The sequence below is a fragment of the Acanthisitta chloris genome, unplaced genomic scaffold, assembly GCF_000695815.1.
Source record: "Acanthisitta chloris isolate BGI_N310 unplaced genomic scaffold, ASM69581v1 scaffold3833, whole genome shotgun sequence".
In the NCBI taxonomy this organism is placed as follows: domain Eukaryota; kingdom Metazoa; phylum Chordata; class Aves; order Passeriformes; family Acanthisittidae; genus Acanthisitta; species Acanthisitta chloris.
In genome coordinates this window covers 74,312-95,923 of record NW_008663075.1, presented here as the reverse complement: position 1 = coordinate 95,923, position 21,612 = coordinate 74,312, and the positions used below count along the sequence as shown (strand labels likewise).

At 40.1% G+C, this 21,612-nt stretch overlaps 1 protein-coding gene across 1 annotated transcript in view; it reads left to right on the top strand.

Moving 5' to 3' along the window:
* The window catches only part of DAB1 (Dab, reelin signal transducer, homolog 1 (Drosophila)), a gene marked incomplete at its 5' end in the record, with an annotated part of 51,901 nt that overhangs the window by 21,077 nt on the left and 9,212 nt on the right, over nt 1-21,612 (top strand). Inside the window, 5 exons of the mRNA XM_009070839.1 lie at nt 1,809-1,940; nt 2,535-2,654; nt 3,249-3,287; nt 4,619-4,684; nt 9,252-9,311. Of these exons, the coding sequence (XP_009069087.1) occupies nt 1,809-1,940; nt 2,535-2,654; nt 3,249-3,287; nt 4,619-4,684; nt 9,252-9,311 (417 nt within the window). The remainder of the gene's footprint in view (nt 1-1,808; nt 1,941-2,534; nt 2,655-3,248; nt 3,288-4,618; nt 4,685-9,251; nt 9,312-21,612) is intronic.

Genomic DNA, 21,612 nt, shown 5'->3' with positions numbered 1-21,612 from the left:
CCGAAACACTCCATCCAGTAAAATACATAAGCAGATAATGTTGCAGTCACCTTTACTCCGTTTGTACTTGTATTGATACAGGATGTAAAATATCACAACCATTAAAAATGTAATGATTTTTGAATGGTTAATGAGGATTCCCAAATAAATCGGTATGTTTCCATCTGCTGCCTTACATTGTGGGTGATACTCTTCCATGGTAGAACGAACTTAAGATTTAATTCCATGAGGAAGGCATCTGATCACAGTTTAATTTCAGTGCAAAACGCTGCCTGGCAATCAATAAAGCAATGTCAAAGAACTTTGATTTAATAGGAGCCAGAGATAACGTTCCCCGTCATATGCAGAATAGAGAGATGGGTACATTTCATTTCATTGTAACAGATAGCATGTAACTTGGTTTTCAAAAAAACCTAATAAATCAATATCCCTGTATTATCTGAGTAAGATCCCATCATTAATTTTAAGCGCTTAACACATCAGGAGACTCTGAAGTGCACCTTCAGCTCAGCCACATTCTGCCTGAAGTCAATGGCAACACTTCTACTCTCCTACGAGCAAGTAATCTTGATCTTGTGAAGTTAAGAGCCATTTACTGCAAAATGAAAATGAAACATGTCCAGTCTTTTGTTTTATATGGAGCCATCCATCTCTTGCAGGCTGCCTCTCCTTTTACAGTTCAGTCCCTGTCCTACAGAAGTCTCATCGCTTGTCACTTGCCCTGCACGCGCTCAGCCTTTTCTCTTCCACACACAGACATCCTCACTGCTTTTGAATTTTAAAACTTCTTTTTTTTTAACTCTAAAAATAACTGGTTGTTTAGAGATTGCCTGGATACCACGCTGGTTTTCATTTTGGAATCTGAACCTCAAAAGAATTCTTTGTGAGACTTTGCCTGTGCTCAGAAATAGCATTATCCCTAGATGATACAAGAGCAGGTCAATATATCAGATGGCAGAAATTGAAACTAATAGATTGTTTTAGATAAGCTTTTCAAGGACATTATTCTAAGTAGAAGTACTTCTCTATTACTTTGATAATAACATACTCTTTAGGCTGAAGCTAGAAAGATTCTGGCACTGCAAGACATGCTTATAAGGGTCTTAGATTCATGCCCTGACTCAGGGGAGAGTTTTACTCATCCATTTAAAACAAAATTGAGTCTTTTTATGATTACAGCTCACCAAGGTGGGATTTTAAATAAAATGTGGATTTTTGCATTTAGCATTGATTTCCAGTTGAATGATTGCATTTCCATTAATTTTCTGGGGAAAATAAATGTTTGGAGTTCTGTTACTGCTTGAAATATCTGTCACTGGCTGATGCTGAGTGTTGCAGAGCTTTATGCTCTGCTTTAGCATGTCTAGTGCCAATTCTTAGAGAGATTGGGGATCTCAGCTGTAGCTCTGCAGCCTCTGCAGATCAGTCTGTCATCTTTGAGGCCACAGGTAGATGCTGCTGCATACTTACATACTTGCAAACACGGATTATGTGCCTAGGATGCTGTGTAGGTGGGTAACTAGGTAATGTATTTTCTATTGAATTATATCTCACTAAAAGATAGCAAGAAAAATCTTCAATGGAAGCTTTTAGTCAACTTACTATGGCAAGTCAAGTTTGGCTAGATTTTGAGAAGAGAATGGGCTTAAAGAGTTCGGTTATTAATTGGTTTTAATACCAGGATGTGTTTGCTGGTTTGAGTTCCATAGGTGTATTGAGATCCAGATAAAGCACTGATGAAAGACAAATTATACCGCTTTTTAATCAAATATTTTGATGAATATTTTCTACTGTGTTTTTTTTAATAGCTACTACAGCATCACCATGCAGTTCATGAAATTTCATACATTGCAAAGGATATCACAGACCACCGAGCGTTTGGATATGTATGTGGAAAGGAAGGAAATCATAGATTTGTGGCAATAAAAACAGCGCAGGCAGTAAGTATCAAATCACTGTCATTTTCTACCATGTAACTCAACTGAAAAGCTGTTTTCCTAAGAAGCTGTTCAAGAGGACAATCTTGGGTTGTTTAGGATTGTGCTAGAGTAGTCACAAGTGTCTGCTTAGATGCCTTAAACAGCAAATTAATGAAACCAGCTTGGGCAGAAGGGAATGTATTTCACTATTTCCAGTTTTTCGTGGTGTATTTTTATAATTGGTTTTTGTTTTCCTTTCTGGCTAAGCTAGACTGGATACAGATAAGTGATTATATTCCTATACTCATTGAAACCTACATTGTGTATAGTCTATTGTAATTCTGTTGGATGAGAACCCACTAATAACTGCGCCTTTATAGTCATACATGTACCTTTTATATTCATAATGCTTTTTATATTCATAACTATAATTATCATTAATTTTCAATTACAGTTAGTTCAATAGAAATTAACCCAAGCCTGGATGCGAAGGTAGAAATTCATTCTATATGGAGTTGAATTGTGGAGATGCTATAACTGCTCTATCAGCAGGGTGGGGTAAGAGGTGTATATTTCCCCATACAGAAATTTTCCTTCCTGTTTTTGCTTCCATAGGCTGAACCTGTAATTCTGGACTTGCGAGACCTGTTTCAGCTCATCTACGAACTGAAGCAAAGGGAAGAAATGGAAAAAAAGGCACAAAAGGACAAACAGTGTGAACAGGCGGTATACCAGGTACACGAATAAGCTTAGACTACTGCCAAGAAAAGTTTGGTTTGAAGTATCCCCCCAAGTTGCTCCAAAGAGGCACTGAGCATCCTCAGCACTTCTTAACAGCAGTGGGTTTGAACGGTGCTAGCTTCAAATGGACCAGTGTGACCCTAACAGCCATCGTGAGCTCAGCCGTAGGATTGATCAGTGGTGAAGGCTATCACTTGGGGTATGGTGAGCGTGTGTAGCAACTGGAAATGAGCTGCTCATTTCCCGTGTAGTGTTTCTTCTCATTCAGAAGAAACACTCTAATGATGGTCAGTGTTGTAAGTCAGGTTGTAACAGTGTCTAATACCTTAGGGAAGATTCAATATACTTCTGAATGTGTGTATTTGAATCAAGTCAAGTAAGGTGCAGATTGTTAAACTCGGATGAAACTTGAATAAAGTTACTTTGTACAATAATGTGACTTTATCTGTATTCTAAGGAAAGAAAACTATACACTTACCTGCCCAATTTGCTTATTTCTTTGCTGTCCTTTAATTTCTGAGTACAGTTCTTTTATCTCTGCTGTTTGTGTTCTTTGCTTTTACTGCCTGTCCTCTTACTTTGCTGTAGACAATTTTGGAAGAAGATGTAGAAGATCCTGTATACCAGGTAATTTCTGAAGCTGTATGGCCTTGGAGTTTCAGAAATGACTAGATATATGTTATCTTCAAACACAGCCAAAACTTTTAAAAAGATGTTTTGAATTTTACTGAGATGGGTCTTGTGAGAAACCTTTTGAAGATTTTTGCAGCAAGTAGCATATTTTAGAGAGATTAAGCTGTAAGTAATAGGTCAGTATGTCTGTATAGAATAGAATATTTCAGTTGGAGTGTAGAAATATTTAATATGTAGTAAATATTTTCTAAAATGTGCTTGTACATCCAGATTTTAACTTTCCAAATGAGATTTGTCATCAACATTTTTTAATACAAACTCTAACTGAACAGGGAGCTAATTTGGGCATAAGGAAGGTGACATCTTGTTCTGATAGTAATAAACTGACATTTTGTTTTTGTCTTCTGTGGAGCCAGAATTTAATTCAGAGGGTGAATATTTGGAAAAAAATAACAGTGGCATCGATGTTTTAGCACACTCCTTGTTGGCATTTGGGCTATGATTAAATAATAGCTCTGAAATTTAAGTCTTGTTTCATCCAAACAAAATGTCTGGGAGCAAAGATGATTATCAGAAATTTGTCAATATACTCATGTCTGATACTCTACTGAATGTGAAGAAGAAAAAGATGTAATTTCATTCTCATGTTTTTGTGCTGAAACAAAATATGTGATAGTTCACTTTTTTTTTTCCTGGGGATTTTGTGGTGTTCTGCTTAGGCATGTCAGTGGGAGGCACACTGAAAGGAACCGATTCAGTCATTAGTGGATATTGAACAGTGCCTAAGGTGCACCAAGAGAGGTGATAAGAATTAGGATGCCCTAAATTACTATTCAGCTTTTATAATGTCAGGAGTTTCACTCTGTACTCTTCACAATAAAGCAAGAACCTGAAAATGAAAAATGTTGTGACAGCCTCTTGCCGTGTGGCCTGTTCCGTGAGCACCAGCCTGTTCTCCAAGCTTGGATTTAGCATTTTTTATTCATAGATAATAAATATATGTGGAAATAATTGCCATTATGTAAAAGAGGCAAAATGCACGTTGACTTCAGAAAATTAATACTGGGCCACAGGCGGTGTCCCTAGTGAGGAAGAATTAGGAAGTTGCTCTAATGATCATTAGAGGAGATTTAGGTCTATTCATTGCTGGTTTATGAAATATGAAACAACCTTGCTTGGTGCTTTCCAACAAACCAGTTGTCCTGCTGCCAGCCTGTGCTTTGAACTTGTTTCTTTAATGCCTTTGTTTTGACGTGGAATTCCAAATCGCCTTTTTCCCTTCTGTTTCATCTTTGACTTTTCCTCTCTGGCGGCTGGTGTAATAGTACATTGTGTTTGAGGCTGGACACGAGCCGATCCGTGAGCCTGAAACGGAAGAAAACATTTATCAGGTATAAAATCTCTACCTTCGGTTGTTTCCATTGCAACGATTGCAAGCATTTAATAAAGTGCATTTCATATATAGCTCACTTTTAGTTTTCATTCATCACAAAAATGTCTGGCATTTCATTCTGGTGACATGACATGAATTACCTGCCCAGTCTCGATGTGATTTTTGCTGTTGTTTTTTGTTTCAGCTTCTGCAAATTATATTAACCTTTGGGTCTTAAAGTTTTGAGTTCACCATATGAGGTGATAAATAGTGGATTCTCATTTTTTTCTGTTAATTTTTGACACCTATTCTATGCAAACATAATGAAATATGGAGGGCAGAACATCCAAGCAATTCCTAGATATTCTGATGGTACAGCTCTTCTTCTGGCCAAGCAAGGAAATAACTGAGCCAAACCTCAGAGCTCTCAAGGGATATCCCCCAGACCTAGGAAACTGTTTTCAGAGTGCATGTGTTATTTTAGAGCCCAAGCTTGCATTCTTCACACTGACAAAAAATTGCATTGAAAGCAATAGAAAATAATCTTTCGTCATTCAGTTTATCCTCAAGGGATGAGTACAAGGTTTATTAAAATATAATGTAATTCATTTTGTATCACATACTAGAGGCAAATCTGAAGATAGAAAGAAATCTTTGTATGCTGTAAGAAAATTGTGATTCGAGGAAATCATTTAGTGTGGAGGAGAAGGAGTTTCAAGCGGTGATTAAGCATTTCATCTAGGTGTGCTAGAGGTTGATCTGCTACTAGGTTTTAAGGTAGACAGGAGCAAGGATAGAAAAAAAAGGGAAAAGTATTAAGTAATGAGAAAATGTATGAAGATAATAGGGAAAATGAGATGCTAGCATAGCTGTAAGCCATAGTAGAGAGAAGCTAAGTGGGAAAGGGAAATCCTAGTTAAACATTAGAAAACAACCAGCTTACAGATGCTATCATAGGGTCATTAATATGAGATTCATTTACTCTTTTTCTGCTGATCTCCTGGACCCCTCACCGCACACACACACCCCTCAAATACACGTCTTTCTACATCTCTAGACCAAGACGTGCAAAGCTCTCAAGGTGAGAGTCTGCCTAAGGCTGAACATTTTCAGTGTTGAAAGTTTGACTGTTTTCAGCAAATGTTAAAAAATTTCTTCCCTAGTTGTCAGGTTTATGCTAGAAACAAAAATCCCATGACAACTACATTGAGGCAAAAAAATGGTGATAGTTGTTCATCAAGTGTGGAGCTAAAGTGACACTTCAGAGAAGTACTGGTAGAGGGAAACAAAATGGGGCTGTTGCTCCCAGTGTTTGTAGATCCTAGAGCAAACTTTGGTGGGTAGGAAAGAAGTAGGAACTGTATTCTGCAGAGTGGCCCAAAAACCAGGACTCTTTGGGCAGTCTGTTCTCCTTAAAATGGAAATGGAAGATGATAAGCAGGTAGTGAGGTCTTGTGTGATCTTGAGGTACTGCTGTTAGTGTCCTGTAAGTCACCAGAGAATTGCTTAAAGCCTTTTTGACAGTATCTGGATGTGATGAAGTGTTTCCTCCCACAGTGGTGCACAGAAAATACCTGTGATTAATATACCATAGTCTCTATATACAGCTTAGCGTTGTCCTCTATATTTACTACAGGCACTGCCTTGAGTACATCAGATGCTGAGATTAGGGAGCTGGGAGTCTTTTTGTGGTATCTGTTGTCATTGATGGATGCTGAGGTATCACTGCCACAGACTGTCCCATAGCCATGAGCTTCCTAGTTCCCGTGAGCTCTCAGAGCTCTTGTTCCCACAGCTCAGATTTTACACTCAGATCACTGAAAAAAATTGTTTCTCTTACAAGATCCTGATGATCTCAGAACTATCCAGGCTAGTATTAAAAAATCAAATTAGAAAAGTTCCTGTTTTCCTTTTTTTTTTTTTTTTTTCGCTTTTGTTTATTTGATTGGTTTGGTGGCTTTTCTAGTTTGATGCAAATTGGTGTCAGCTTCTATTATTCACTACCAAGCCTTCCCCATACTACACATTGGTAAACATATATCTGCTCAATAACCCTGTGCAGCCTTGCTTCAGCCTCACCAAATCTTTCTGCTGGTGCTGCTTTGGCTTTTTGTTTGCTGGTATGCAACAAATTCACTTCTCCCTGAGTGGAAAAGATTCCTATGCTGTGGAGAATTGCAGATGAAAGATTCATGGTGAAAGTGACAATTTCTATTTCTTTTTAGCATAATAGAGGTCACAATTTTCTTTTTAAGCATTCTTTCTCTGTCTGTCACCTTTCTGTGATACATTACCCCAAAGACTGTCTATGTCTCCCCTTTTAATATTGTCTGTGTAAGTTGCTATAATGTGTTAGTTAGACAAGGACTCAGTCACTGAGCACATAGCAATCCTCTCATCTGGTGTCAGATTGATTTATAGCATGTCTCCTCCTGCCTGGTGTTTTAGTGAGGTGGAGATGGGAGTTTGGGGGTGGTTTTGTGTTGTGTATGGAGCAGCACTGGTCTCTACGGAGAGGCAAGGTTTGCTCCGTGAGGAGTTGACAATCCAAGATGGGGATTTCGAATTGCAGTGTTTGTATTGCTGGTAAGATGCAAATACATCCAAATAGTTCACAGCCTGTCACAGACACAGCTGACAGCAGCAATAGTGCTGGTACTTCTTTCCTGGTATTGTTAATCAAAGCAAAAGCAGAAATTCCTTGCCGACCTCCAGTCTCAGGAGCAGAGGAAAAAAGTGAGATGATACATGGCAAGTGAAGGCAGCAGGAAGACAGGAGGTATTGAGTTGAGAGGGAAAAATGTCTTTCAGTAAAGTTTCTCTGTCTTTATATTAGAAGTCAAAAGCTTTTCTCTTGGTATAATCTGGAGTAAAAATGGAGGGGTTGGTAGTGCAGGGAAATGCTCATTCCACATTAAATTGGGGATAGGAGTGTGCAAATTGGGATGACTTCACAGAAAAGTTGGAAGGAGGGAGAGGAGAATGACTGAAAGGGAAACTTTCCAGAGAGAAAAGAAAAAAATGCACCCTGATGAAAGCTTAGAAACAGTTTATCTTACCACAGTTGTCCTCTTTTTGTGAAGACTCAGCCTTCCAGTGTCTTCCTAAACAGACCATTCCTTGTTTCTGCTCTCACACTGTCACTTACAGCTCTGGCTCTTTACAGACTGGTATTGCCATGAAATTGAATTGTTCCACTGTTAGCAGTTTCACTCATCTAATGTGATAGGTGGTTTTAGTGGAAGTGGCCACTACTTTGAGAAAACCAAGGCAAGGAAGCTATTCCTGGGATAGGAATAGAAGTTATCTTTAAGAAGTTCATTCAGTTTCTGTGAGGTTCTGTGCTCGTGTTCTTGACAAAGTTCTGTAATGTGCACCAAGTTAAACGCACACAGTTTTCCATGAAGATTGTGATATTTAAACGTGGGCAAGAGAACAGTAGAGACAACAGTAAAGAGATATTTCAATGTAATATGTAGAATAGAGCATAAGAAATGATAGCACATCTCAGTGAATAAGTATCATTCTTTCAGTTTCCCCTTATCCAGTCTGAGTCTAATACCAGAACCTTAAGATATTTGTTGTCTTAGAAAACAAAACGGTAATAAGTTTTTGCAATGTTATCTCTTATTGACCTGTGAGGTTTCATTGATGTCTGAAATGTAGCTTTTGTATGCTGAATGCCTTGTTCAGTGGAAAAGCAGCACTGATTTCCTTAGAGCAATTTGTGCCAGTTTGGAGCATGGTTTTACTGTTCTTTTTGCTTTTGTCATTTGCAATAGACATTCAGTGCTTCTAGGAAGGAAAGAAAATACAATCACAAATTACAAATATGCAGACCACCAGTCCTTAGGCAAGCACAGCCCAGTATTGCAAAGCAACTGAATTTACGTGAGCAGGTTATAAATCCCCCAGGTGTAATCATGACTGTTGGCTCAAGAACAACTAAAGGCTCACCCAAAGTTTTTTAAGTTCATCGTCATCATCCCCTGTCCATGTCTCCTCTGTCAGACTTCAACAGGCCTTTAGTTCCTTAGTAAACTGCACATTATAACCAAATATCTCATAGAGCAGCCAAGGGCCCAGTCACTGCAGGGCTATGTGCTATGGCTTTACTTGACTTAGAATGTTAAATAAATTGGAAGGAAGAAATCTAACACCATAGGTGAAACATCTCTTACCCTCAGATTGATAACTCTACTCTGGGTCTCTGCCATCTGGGAAGATGATATACTGACCTGATCATAACTTCCATTGCACATCTCTAACCCTCAAGTTAAATGAATAAAACAACCATTTAAGTTTGAAGGAGATCCAAATGCACCTGGACTTCATGCAACTGAAATTTACTAAGAGTGGGAATCACATTTCTGAACTGTACTGGGCTATAGAACTTAAAAAATTCAGATAGATGTTTTATTTCCTCAGCATTTTCTCCATTAATGTTACTGCTTGGATGAGAAGGGAGCCATCCTTGATTTCATTAGTATTAAATGACAACCCTGTGCATAAATACCAATTGCTGATTTCAATTTTTCATCCAACCTGCTTGGGTAATGACCTCGGTTTTCCTTTTGGTGTTGCAGGTTCCTACCAGCCAAAAGAAGGAAGGTGTTTATGATGTGCCAAAAAGTCAACCTGTAAGTGTAAGTATCTTCCTTATTTATATACAGTAAAGAAAGTGTTTCTTAACTTTTGTGACTGTCATTATTGTCTGTAACATTTGGTCCATCCTTTGTGACGTGTTATGGGTTGGTTGGGTTGGTGCAGAGTAACCAGGATTGTAATGTCACTTACATCCATCTCATTCATTGCTCAAATCTCCTTTCTGTCTTTTCCAACTCATTCTTAGGAAATTCACCATTTATAAATGTGTTATTGTGGTTAAGAGTCAACAATGAGCCCTCTGCATGTTAAGGAATGAGTTGCTGCCTGGGTTAGAAGGGTTCCTCTGTTGCCCAAAGCTGTACAAGGCTTCTCACTCCGAGAAGCATGGGCTGCATTTTCTCCCCATGTGATCTGTCAGAGCTGTACTTTATATATTGTGCTCCTTCCAGCTTGTTTAGTAGGACAGCAGGGGAGGCAAGGTCTGAATAGAGACAGAGAAGTAGCAGTAGGTAGAGCTATGTCAGAACATTGTGAGCTCTGCAGCGATTTTCTGCAGCTGTAATGTCTATTCCTTACAGAAGATGTGTGCTGATAGGTAAAGATTTTATAAGGAACTTCAAATCAAATATTACCCAAAAGTGGCTATTTGCATTAGAATTAGTTATCTGTCATTTGGGGTAAAAAAATCCTAACAACCAAACAAGTTACATCAAAGTCCAACCTAACATACACTATAAAAAAGCAATTATTTTTCCAGTAAAGCCAACTTCTATGGCAGCTCAGTAAGAGCTGTAGAGTTGTAGGGCAGATGTACGTGCAGTTGCCACTAGTTTAAACACCTGTGGGAAACCTGAAAGGAACCACAGCAAGATTAAATGTACAAAAAGACCTCACTCAAAATATTCCTGAATGGCAGAATTTTTTCTCTATGTATTGCATTGCTTCCCTGGATATTAGACTTTAATTAGCACAAAGAGATTTCCCCCCAACATAGCTATGTATTATTTCTATGGTGCTCTAAATATACCAGAGGGTATATATACTAAGGGTCAATATAGGCTGTAAACTCAATTCTTTCTGTCCTGTTCCTTGCCTGGTCAGTAGAATATTAAATAATGGAGTATCCAAATTACACCATTCCCTTTCTGTCTGTTGGCATTTGGAAGAAGTGAAGCACTTATCCCCAAAATATATAAGGAATGGTAACAAGTGATTGAGAAAGGGGAGTGACAGATGCCTTAGCAACAAGGTGTGCATGTGCTGAAGGGTGTGTTCCCCTGTGAAATACAGATTTCTGTTATGAATACACATATGAATTGAATTGTTCAATTGCATTGGTTGCATAGAAAATTAGTATTTCTGAGGATTTGTGTGCAAATGAAGAAAAACAAAGGAAAAGGTCAGGAATTTCAGTGTACTGTAAGCATGGGAAAGATGCCTGTATTCGAGAGAGAGGGACTCCTTTCACACAATGATATGGTAACTTTTACAGCTTGGGCTGAGCATGGAGATGGAGATGGTGAATAAGAGAGATAAATGCTGGGGAGGGGCTGGATAGGGGCCTGGATTGTGACACTGCTGGGCTTTGCACAAACAAACAAACCTTGCCATAAATATTTCATGATCAGCCACTGGGAGCAGGGAGGCATCATCGTGTTGCCTGGGAAAATCGCGTAAAATAACTCAGGTTGCATAACTAATTAAGTTATTTGTGGGCATAGAATAGCTGTTGATTTTTTCACTCATTTCTCATATTGTTCAGGGTTAAATTTTCCTGCTGTACATTTCCTGTGACTCTCTTGTTCTTTCAGCAATGTTTCAGATTTACCCAGGGTATAGTCTGTAATTTAGGTCGTTGCAGTATGGCTGGGTGTACAGTACACTTGCAGTCATGTCTGCAGACACTCTGATACCAGGCTGTCCTGGTAAAGAGCATGACTGTGAGATATAGGGCACATGGAACCTACTCTGTAATCATCAAATACATTTAATCTGTCATATCTGTGAAGCTGGCTGCACCCTTAGTTATTTTATTTTGCTATTCCATGGTTAAATTTAAAGATATTAAAACTTTTTCTCCAAACAAGTTATGTACTTTAATTTATAAAGAAAAAGAGGTAGCTGAGATTCCATTTCACCTTTTATATTAGTATGTATTAAAAGAAAAAAAAAAAAAAGAGCAATAGCTCTTAAAATTAGCAATTTAATATTCCACTGCCCATCTGATTTATTGCTCAGCCTTCCACGTGTGAGACTCTCTGTCATTGAGACACTTGCCATAATTTTTTTTTCAATTTATAGCTGTCATTATTATATAAACCTCTAAAATTCAATCTGAGGGCAAATAATCTAGCTCATCTACCTGGCTGAAACATGTAAGGACACTTTCTTTATTAGGAGGTCTTGCTTTCAGTAATTTCATAATGAGTGAATGAAGTGAGAAACTTTTTGTAGCTCCTGATGGGTTTCAGGCACCATGAATTCTCTCTCCTGGCAATAAATTCAGTGCTTAATAACAGTGCAGCAAGTTTTGGTTGAGTTCAAACTGAATTGCCCACGTTCCCTGGACAGAGATTGATTTTCCATCTTAGATCTGTTCCCAGGCAAGTTGTCTCAGGTCTCTGCACAAAAAAGCAAGGGATACTGAACTAGCCATCTAGGTCCCCTCCAGCCTTGACTCTCTGTAGCCAGTGGAAAGAATTAGCCACTACACAGTCAGGTTGGATAGGACTTGGAACAACCTGGTCTAGTGGAAGGTGTCCTGCCCATGGCAGGGGGTTGTAATGAGATGATCTTTAAGGTCTCTTCCAGCTCAAACCATTCTGTGATTCTATGATTCTGTGAAATTCCTCCTGTCTGCATGACATGTCCCTCTCAGGTGGAAATAAATGTACATCTGGACATCATTCTTTTGTGGTTGCACATGAATTTTAAATGACTTGCAGGTATGATGACTTCTAAAAGTTAGGCTTAGTTGGGGTTGGATCCACCACAATGTAAAGACGTAAAGCAAGAATCCCCATTTCAGAGGCTGCTTTGAGACTGAGAAGTGTAATTCACACAGATTTTCAGTAAGACACCAGAACTGTTTGGGCAAATATTCCTCTGTGCCTCCAGGATCCCACTGTGGCTGAAGGGATGAAGTATGTTCCTGGTAGTGCCATGAAGTGCTCAACATTGTATATGCACAGAGATAGCTGATGTACTTACACAATGCTGTGCCTGTGCATGAGGCCATTTGTCAGCAGGTGTCAAAGTACTTTATAGTCTGACTCCTCATGATCTCTGATATCAAGTAATGTAAATACAGTGCAAATGAGGCAGAAAGGAATGAGTCTCAGATCTCAGGATTTGAATGTATCCACTGAACTCAATTATGAGTGGTGGCTGGTTGCCAACTCACTTCTCTGACATTGGGATGAAGAGATTGCTTACTCAATATAATTCTTGTACTTCCTCATCTCATTGCTGCATCCCTTCCCAGCAAATCCTGCTCTCCTGTAGATTTCATCTGCTGGGTGTGTAGCTCAGCTCCAGACACACAATTTTCATGGTATCCAGTTTCCTCACAGTATCTCTCCTTTCCTCTGTATCAATTCACACTTCTTGTATTCATACTTATTTTCTCTCTGCTCCTTCCTTACACCAACTATCCTGTTCTCCATTCACTGAGAGTAGACATCAGGCCAAAGAAAGCAAGCTTACCCCAAAGAGCTTGTGTTAAGTGGTGCACACTCCACTTAGAAATTCTAGTTGTGTGTGTGAAGTTAACTGTTCTAAAAAAGTGAAACATTTAATGAGCTCTTTTTGTCATAATTTCCCTTCGTCTCCCCATTAAACATACACATCAAGTTCTACCTGTCATGGTGTTTTTAGTAAAAAGAGTCAGAATGTAAATACCCTTCACAGAGACTGTCAGTCACATCACAATAAAACCTTCTCTTCTCATCAAAATGTCTAAACTATCTGCTTAACAATTTTATGAAGGCTTTCAAACAACTCGTCTCACTGCTGTATAAAGATCCAAGGCATTTTAGCTGGTGCCTTACAATGCAGGCAGTCACATTTGGCTGGTGCCAACTATGTGAAGAATATTAAACCAGGGTGGAATGGACAAGGAGTAATTTGGCTGCCTGGCAAGGCATGGGAGGAGCAGATGAAGCTGGATGTGAGTGTGCTCAGCTCTAGAAGCCGTAAGGGCTGCCTAGTCCTTCTGCTCCAGTTAGGAAGATGCCTCAGTTTTAATTCTGTCTGGGATTACACTGTCATTTACAGGTCTGGTTATTCCCTAAGTTTGCATCAGTGGCTCTACAGAAACAACTTGCAGACTGGTGATGCTGACTTCAGCCTCCACAATCAGGCTTTCAGGCTGAAATTCTCAAACAGGAGTAGAAAGAGAGTGCACAGATCCAGTCTCTGACCATCTGTGCTGGGAAAGCTGTCCAGTTTTATTTACATTTGCTATAAGAGACACCTGTGTTCAAATGCCCTGATTGAGTTACACTCAATTAAACGCCATGTATGAGGTTTAATATTGCAGTGTGGAATGTGTGTTTTTAACAGGTACACTAGTTTTTGCAAAATCTGATAATATATTAGTTTGTTATAACAATGTCTTGTGACATGAATTTCTTTGATATTTTGATGGGCCTTTGGTATTTTTTAAGCCAGAACCATAGAATGGTTTGAGTTGGAAGGGATCTTACAGATCATCTCATTCCAACCTTCCTGCCATGGGCAGGTACACCTTCCACTAGACCATGTTGCTCCATCCAACACTCCCAGGGATGAGGCATCCGCAGCTTCTCTGAGCAACCTATGCCAGTGCCTCAGCATCCTCACAGTCAAGAATTTCTTCCTAATCTAATCTGACCCTACTCTGTCAGTGTGAAGCCATTTACCCTTCTCCTGGCACTCCAGGCCCTTGTCCAAAGTCCCTCTCCAGCTCTCTTGGAGCCCTTTTAGGCACTGGAAGAGGCTCTTAAGGTCTCCCTGAACCTTTCTCTTCTCCAGACTAAACAACCCTAGCTTTCTCAGCCTTTCTCCATAGCAGAGCTGCTCCAGCCCTCAGAGCATCTCCAGAAGGGGACATGCACATATGCAATTTACATTTTGCACTAACTGTTCTGAGAAGATTTTGTGCACTGCTGGAAACATTGCTCCATGTGCTCCTCCTCTCAGCTTGCCTTTTGATTTAATACCAATATTAACTTCCATACCACTGCTGACTTATAATGGAAACACTTAGCACCATGTCAGAGGTAACAGCTGAGCCCTGAAGGTGAGATGTTGCTGTCACATACAGGTCTTTGCTAGCAAGACTTGTGCTGTAGCAGGAGGCCCTTTTTCTCATGCACTCTCCACACATCAGCCCTTTGTACCCTCTGCTGTGTGGGTACTGTCCCTTTGTGACCCTCATCCCCTGCATTGTCATCCTCTGGGCAGCTGCAGCAGATGTTCCTCAGTGATCTCCAGCAATATTGCTCACACTGCACTGTCATGTCTTAATATATTTCGATCTGTGGGTTTTTTCCTTCTTTTGGGGCTAGAGGGAGGCTGCTGGCATTGCAGGAGGGTCCTGCATTCAGTCAGGTCAGGCTGATGCTGTGGGGCAGGCTTGCTGCATTGCCTATGTAGCTTACACATCTCTTTTGCTTGGACTTGGTGTTAGGTATGTGTGTTACCAATCAAGGTCTGTCATTATCTGCAGTTTAATTGCTTGCACGTTGTAAAAGGCCACTGAGATTTGTCAAGGTGGGTTTTCCTTCGTTTTATCAAGAGCTGTGTATTGGTTTCTACCATCTGCTTCTGTTTATGCCTGTGCTAAATGCAAGTAAAAACTGAATAAAGCCTTTTACCCTCACTCAGCGCTGGTGTAAACAGCTATACAGCTGATAGTTTGGAGTGGATCCACAGCAAAATCCACCTGAATTTTCAATAACAGACTCTGTTCAGCTTCAGCTGAGATGAGAGGCTGGGTCTGAGACCTTGATTTCCCAGGGAAAGATCTGAAACACTGTCAGGGATATCATACAGAGATCACAACCATCAACTTGTGGCTGCTGTACTTAATGGTCTGTTAGTTCAATCTCTCTAATTAACTTTGTCTTTGTAATATTTTTTGTTTGCTTTTGTATATTTTTTCTCTCTTTTTTTTTTTTTTTAGTTGTTTTTCCTGGGGATATTTTCTGGTTTCACAGAATCACAGACTATTCAGAGTTGGAAAGGGACCCACAAGGATCATCAAGTCCAACTCTTGGCCCTGCACAGGACATCCCCAAGAATCACACCATGTGTCTTGAACTCTGTCAGGCTTGGTGCTGCAACCACTGCCTTGGGGAGCCTGTAATATTCCTTTATTCCTTAATAAAATTTTAATGGCACAGGAAGCAGAAACCATGTCCTCATCTCTAGTCTTCCCAGATTACAGCATCTGTAACATAAAGTGATGAAGTTCCCTCATGTGTGTTAAATACATAGTTTATCTTGGTTTTGGCACCTGAGCTCAAAGTTATGGATATTTCAACTGAATCTTGAAAAATTGTTCTTGCAATGCTAGGTAGAGCAAGACCATTCAGAAAGCTGTTAACCTGTGTGCAAAGTCTGATTTCCAACAATCAGGAGGGTTTAGATGTTAGAATTAATCTCTTGTTAATGTATAGACCACTGAAGATTAACACTGTTAATCTGGATAGTTTCTGAGCAGTGAAAATGTGCCCATGCAGACTTCTGGTTTCAGCTCATCCATATTTTTATATTTAACATATCAGCAGGTTTTACTAGTGTATGAATAATGTTTCATGGAAGAGACTAAAATGTTCTGATTTAATTGTTCTTTTATGCTGTATTGATATTGTGGGGCACATCTTGAGCTCTTTTTAATCTGTAGTTGTCCTGCTAGCAGGATTTCCATTCTCCCAATGCAATCCTAAACCCTGCTCTGCCAACAGAATGATTACATGCTATCAAAGCATTGAATTTGCTTTACTTGCCAGTGCAATCCTTTAGGATTTTGGGACGTAATCTCATAGTGTGGGAAAGCTGTAATCCAGCATTGCTGCCCTTGATCACTTTTCCACTGTTCTCTCTCTGTAGTGTTCAAACATCAAGAAACAAGGAGGCAGACAAAAGCTGCAGGCTTTGCCCTGGTGACACAGTTTTCTTCTTGGATATAGGGCACAGGGTTGCTGCCATGTGTGTGGCAGTTTAGATTTGTATATTTAATACAGAACTTGGGCAGTATAAATAAATGATAACCATTTCAGTGTCTCCTCACAGCTACATAGCCTGTTAGCTTGCATATCTAATAGCTTCCTGTGTGTTTGCATTCCTAAACTTCCCTGGGTTCCTGTGCATTTTCTGGGGTAATATTCTGCACCTTTTGATAGTCTCAAAAAGTGGAGAACGGAGAGTGTAGTTGAACTGCAGATTGATCTCATTGATTGTGCCATGAAGCTCTGTTAGGTATAGTGAATTTTTGTCTTTTATTTAATAGTACTAATGCAGATTTTATCTGGTGGATGCTGATACATTAAGTTGACAGCTGCATCTTGTGTTGATTTGCTCAGAGCCTTACAGCTCATAGTAAATTGCTAAAACATTTATTTACACACAATCTGCCTTCTAAGTAGTGAAGGCTTTCCCTGGTTTGCGTTGCTCCTTGCCTTAAATGATATCATTTGCACATTTTGGGGTTTAGTCACATATTAAAGATAATACCATTCTGAGGGAAGTGTTGTATGTGTTTGGCACCAGTTTGGGGAGAAACTGTTGTAAAGTTTTGCAGATTCATTCAGTGCCACCCCACGTTATTCAGTACAGAAGTGCATAGGTCTTGTTGAAACTCAGGGAGTTTCAAGGTTTGGAGAATACCATGATGATGCAGTATTCAGTAATGAAGACAGAAATAACTTGTTTCTCAAGCTTGCTTATAGCTCCAATCACCTGTTAGTTTGAAAAGCATTAGATTCACCTCTACAGATGTGTTTTGCAAGTATTTTAAAATAGTAAATATGGGGTGATGTCTAATTCCCTTACATTTATTCCCTGCAACCATCCAGAGCTGTCTGCTGTCACAGTCTGGAAGTGGAGTTTTGCTCCCACATGGAATTTTGGGGTTTTGTCATCACTTGTCCCTCCCACTTGCAGTTAAAGAAAGCCACCATGTGTCCCCGTGGCTGGCTGCAGTGTGCCCCCAGGCAGTGCTGTAATCCCCTGACATTAAAAGGTTCATCTTTATCTGAACTCTTTACTGTATCCTGTCTGTGGGGTCTGTGGAGGAGGTGGCCACATGGCTTGGACCTTTGCACCAGCATCCTCTGTGCCCTGGGAAGTTTATTTAGCTTGGATGTTGTGTTGCCTGGGAGCAGCATGGATCTGGCTCTAAGCTAGAGTCACTCTTTTGGACTCTTGATTTATTAGAGTCTGTCAGAGAAAAGTGGTAATTGAAGCATTTTAAATACCATTTTCTGTAAGAGTAAATACCTCAAGTACACAGGGAATTCAGAATTAAGTTCACTGCAAATGAGAAAACAAACAAATGAGTAAGCGTCTGTTTTGATCACATGAGGAGTTCCTTAATTTAAAGGAAACTATTGAGCAACACTGAAGCAATTCAATTCACTCAAACACTCCTCAGTAAGCTATGATGTCAATTACATTCAACCATCCCAATTCTTTAGAGGCTCACGGTTCCTAACAGGATTTTTAACCAGTACATCCAGTGCTTCCCAGTGACCAGACAAAGGGAACTGGACAGTTGGTGAACGCGATGAAGCTCAAGGCTACCCTGTAGTTGGGTACATCATACCAACTAAAGCCAGTACTTGAGTTTGTAACTTCAGGAGAACTCCCAAAGAAGAGTGATCCTGAAAAGTAAGAGTTACCCTGTGAGACTGAAAAGAGAAATTTAAACAGGAGTATTCCAACATCCCACAGGATTCTGAGCACTGGATTAGTACCTGTGTGACAGATGCCCAAATACATGTATTTTGGATAAAAATCAGTCAGTGTAGTTTTATGGCAGCTCATGCTGCTGACATGACCTGTACTGGTTGGGAATTGCCTCTGCCTTTGGAAGTGTTCAAGGTCAGGTTGGATGGGGCTGTGGGCAGTCTGGTCCAGTGGAAGGTGTCCCTGCCCATGTTAGGATTAGATGATCTTAAAGGTCCCTTCCAACCCAAACCATTCTTGATTCTATGATTAAATATTCATAGCAACCTTAAAATGAACAGATTGTGCTCAACTGTACCTGTATAAATCTGGGCTGGTGGTAACACCATGACTGCTGTTCCCTCTGTAACTAGGAAAGTTTCTGTAGTCCTGTAGAAAGATCTGTAGGAGGCTGAAGACTGCAAAGGCACTGACAGTTTCTTCTTCACATGCATATTCTACAGTGTATTCTCTTTAATTAGGAAGTAATTGAGCAATTCTTTGTTGAGTTACCATGCTACTTCATTAATTCAGCAGTAGTTTTACAGGAAAACAATATGTCTGTTGGATGTTTTCAGTGTGCCTCAGCCTACTAGACGTGGTTTGACTGATGATCGGTTTAGTCACGATTCCGACATGCTCCTTCATTATAGTTCTAATTGTTTTTTAGAATGAATTGTAGTTAATTAGCAAGCTGCGTGCAGCTCATGGAGCTCATAGGAATATCAGCACTTGTTGTATGAGGTTATGCAAACAACTGGGGCTTTGCTGAGCTACAATAATGATTCAAAGCATCAGGAAAAAATACTTGACATAGCCAAAATATTTACATTTTCAGCTAAAATCTTTAGTTTGACCAACCATTTGACTTGTCATTAGACTTCCAATGTAAAATCCATATTCAAAAAAGGGAATTGGAAATGCAAAGGGGCTGTGAGGTTGGATGACCCCTCTTTTGTCTGCTGGGCTGAGTGGTACAGCACTTTACACTGAATACAGGAAGCCAAGTTTAAATCCCTTTGCTGTCTTAAAAGAGTTGAATAGCTAATACCCAGCTCAAAGGTTAATTACTAATTGCTGGTTATTTGCTATATTTAGTACCCTTCATACTCTTTTTTTTCTTGCTGAGCTCTGTATCACAGTACAAGTTAATTACCATGTATGTTTTTCATGCTTTTAAGCACCATCCTCCATTCTCTGAGATTACAAAACCATGTTTTGTAAGATGCTACTTTTATCATCTTGTTTGCAAAAGTACAGCAATATTAAGGAGATTTTCTTGGGTTGTATGTCGGCATAGATCCCTTTCTGAGGGTGAAAACCAGACTGAGTAGCAGAAGTTGAATGTTGTGTCTTGATATGTCTATAGGAGTGAAAGAAGAAAGTGCTTCACACTCCTGTGAGCACAAGAGCCCTGTTTTAGATTTCCCTTTTAAAATCTGAACTTTTACATTGCTTAGAAAAGATGGTTTTTGGAGGACTTGGCAATCTGAGGGAATACTGTAGTAGAAGTGGATCAGTTTTGGTTCAGGTTTATGAAAGCTGCAGTTTGCTTATGTCTTATCCTTGTGGGTGCTTTCCAACTCAGGATATTCTGATGCTATGATTATCATTGCGTCTGTACTCTTGTTTTTTCTCCAGCTCTTGGATAATGTTCTCCCTTAGTGTACTGTGAAAAGTGTCACAAGGAATTCTGTTGCTTGCTTGGAATGGTTCAAAAAGCTTGCTGCTGCTTTAAGAAGCCAGATTTGCATATTTCATGTTTAAAAGATTTACAGTGTGTCTCACATGCCTGTATAGAAAGATGGAGCTTTCATTATAGGTTTAATGTCACCGCGATACAAGGATTAATACTCCATCCTCCGCCTCGGTCTGCGCGGCTGGTCGCGAGTGACTGCTGTGCTCCTGCTTGACTAAGCTGTAGGAGTGTTTCATATTCAAGCTGATGCCTTTTTGAATAATTAAAAGAAAGTTTCACGTCACTCTGTGGAGGAATCCACATATCTTTCCCGGAGAAAGATCAAGAACTGGAGCATCTCTCCAGGCTTCTGGTTGTTTTCTGGCATGCACTGGGGAAGGAGGGAGAGGATTGTTGACTTTCATTGCAAAGGTTAAGCACTTTGTGATGAAAAGTTGAACCAGAGGAAGGCTCAAAGGGGCAGATTTTGCCCTCCGTAACCATGTTGCTGCCTCTGCACAACTGCTGTAACAGGCTGTTCCATGCTCTAACAGACAGGGATATCTCACCCTTAGGAAGTGTCTCCTCACTGGTGTGTGATGCAGAACACGAGCTAATGGAAGATGCAGCTGAAGTGCTACATGATAATTGGGCACTTGGGGATGCAGCGTGACATGTTGGGCAAATGTTTTCTGCAAGGTCCTGCTGTAGCACAGGTGGGAATTTCTAATGGTCCGTTGAATGCTGCACACATGTTCCCTCTGTGCTGAGGTGTGGTTATCCTTCAGCTGGTTTTCATGGAGTAATCAGTGCAGCTGGAGCAGGATCTGCTGCTGAGCTGCATCCCTGGTGCTGGAGGATGGGGGTCAAACGAGGGAGCTGTCAGAGCAACAAGCTGGCTGAAACTGGTCCCTCCTGCAGATGTAAACCCTTCTGATTTCATGTAAGGAATATTTGCTAGGTCTTAGGAGTTCTTTAAATAAATGAACCCAGCTTTCTTCACACTTTCCTTACCTGGGGCGGGGAGACACATTAGGAACTGCAATAACAGGATCAGGGGTAATGGGTTCAAACTGAAGGAGGGGAAGTTTAGGTTAGATATTAGAAAAATGTTTTTTCCTGTGAGGGTGGTGAGACACTGGCACAGGTTGCCCAGGGAGGCTGTGGCTGTCCCAACCCTGGCAGTGTTCAGGACCAGGCTGGATGAGGCCTTGAGCAACCTGATCTAGTGAGGTGATGTCCCTGCTCATGGCAGGGAGGGTTGGGACTAGATGTTCTGTAAGGTCCATTCCAACCCTTAAATTCTATGATTCTGTGATTGTCAGCTCAAAGAAGGTACAGGACTGTGTCAGTTTGTGGTTGTGCACAATGATGTTATCTTCTTTTGGCTTTGCCTTTTCACAGTCTTTTGTCCTTTTATGATCAGGTCTGTGATGAGACAACATGGGGGGAAAAGCATTCTAGGCTGTATCTAAATTTTTTAAGCTGGTTTGGGATGACTGGCTGGTAACTTGTATGAAGCTTCTCAGTCATCTAAGATCTGATTTTTATTAGCTTGCTGTTATGTTTATTTCTTCAGAAATGAAGTCTCCAACACTGCAGTAAATGTTATCTGAAATTTAGCATTCTGAGGGCACTGAAGTGATAACATGTGGATGGATACAGATATGTATAGGGGGAGTATACTCCCACATATTTATACACAAACTATAGGTTTAAATATGACTTGA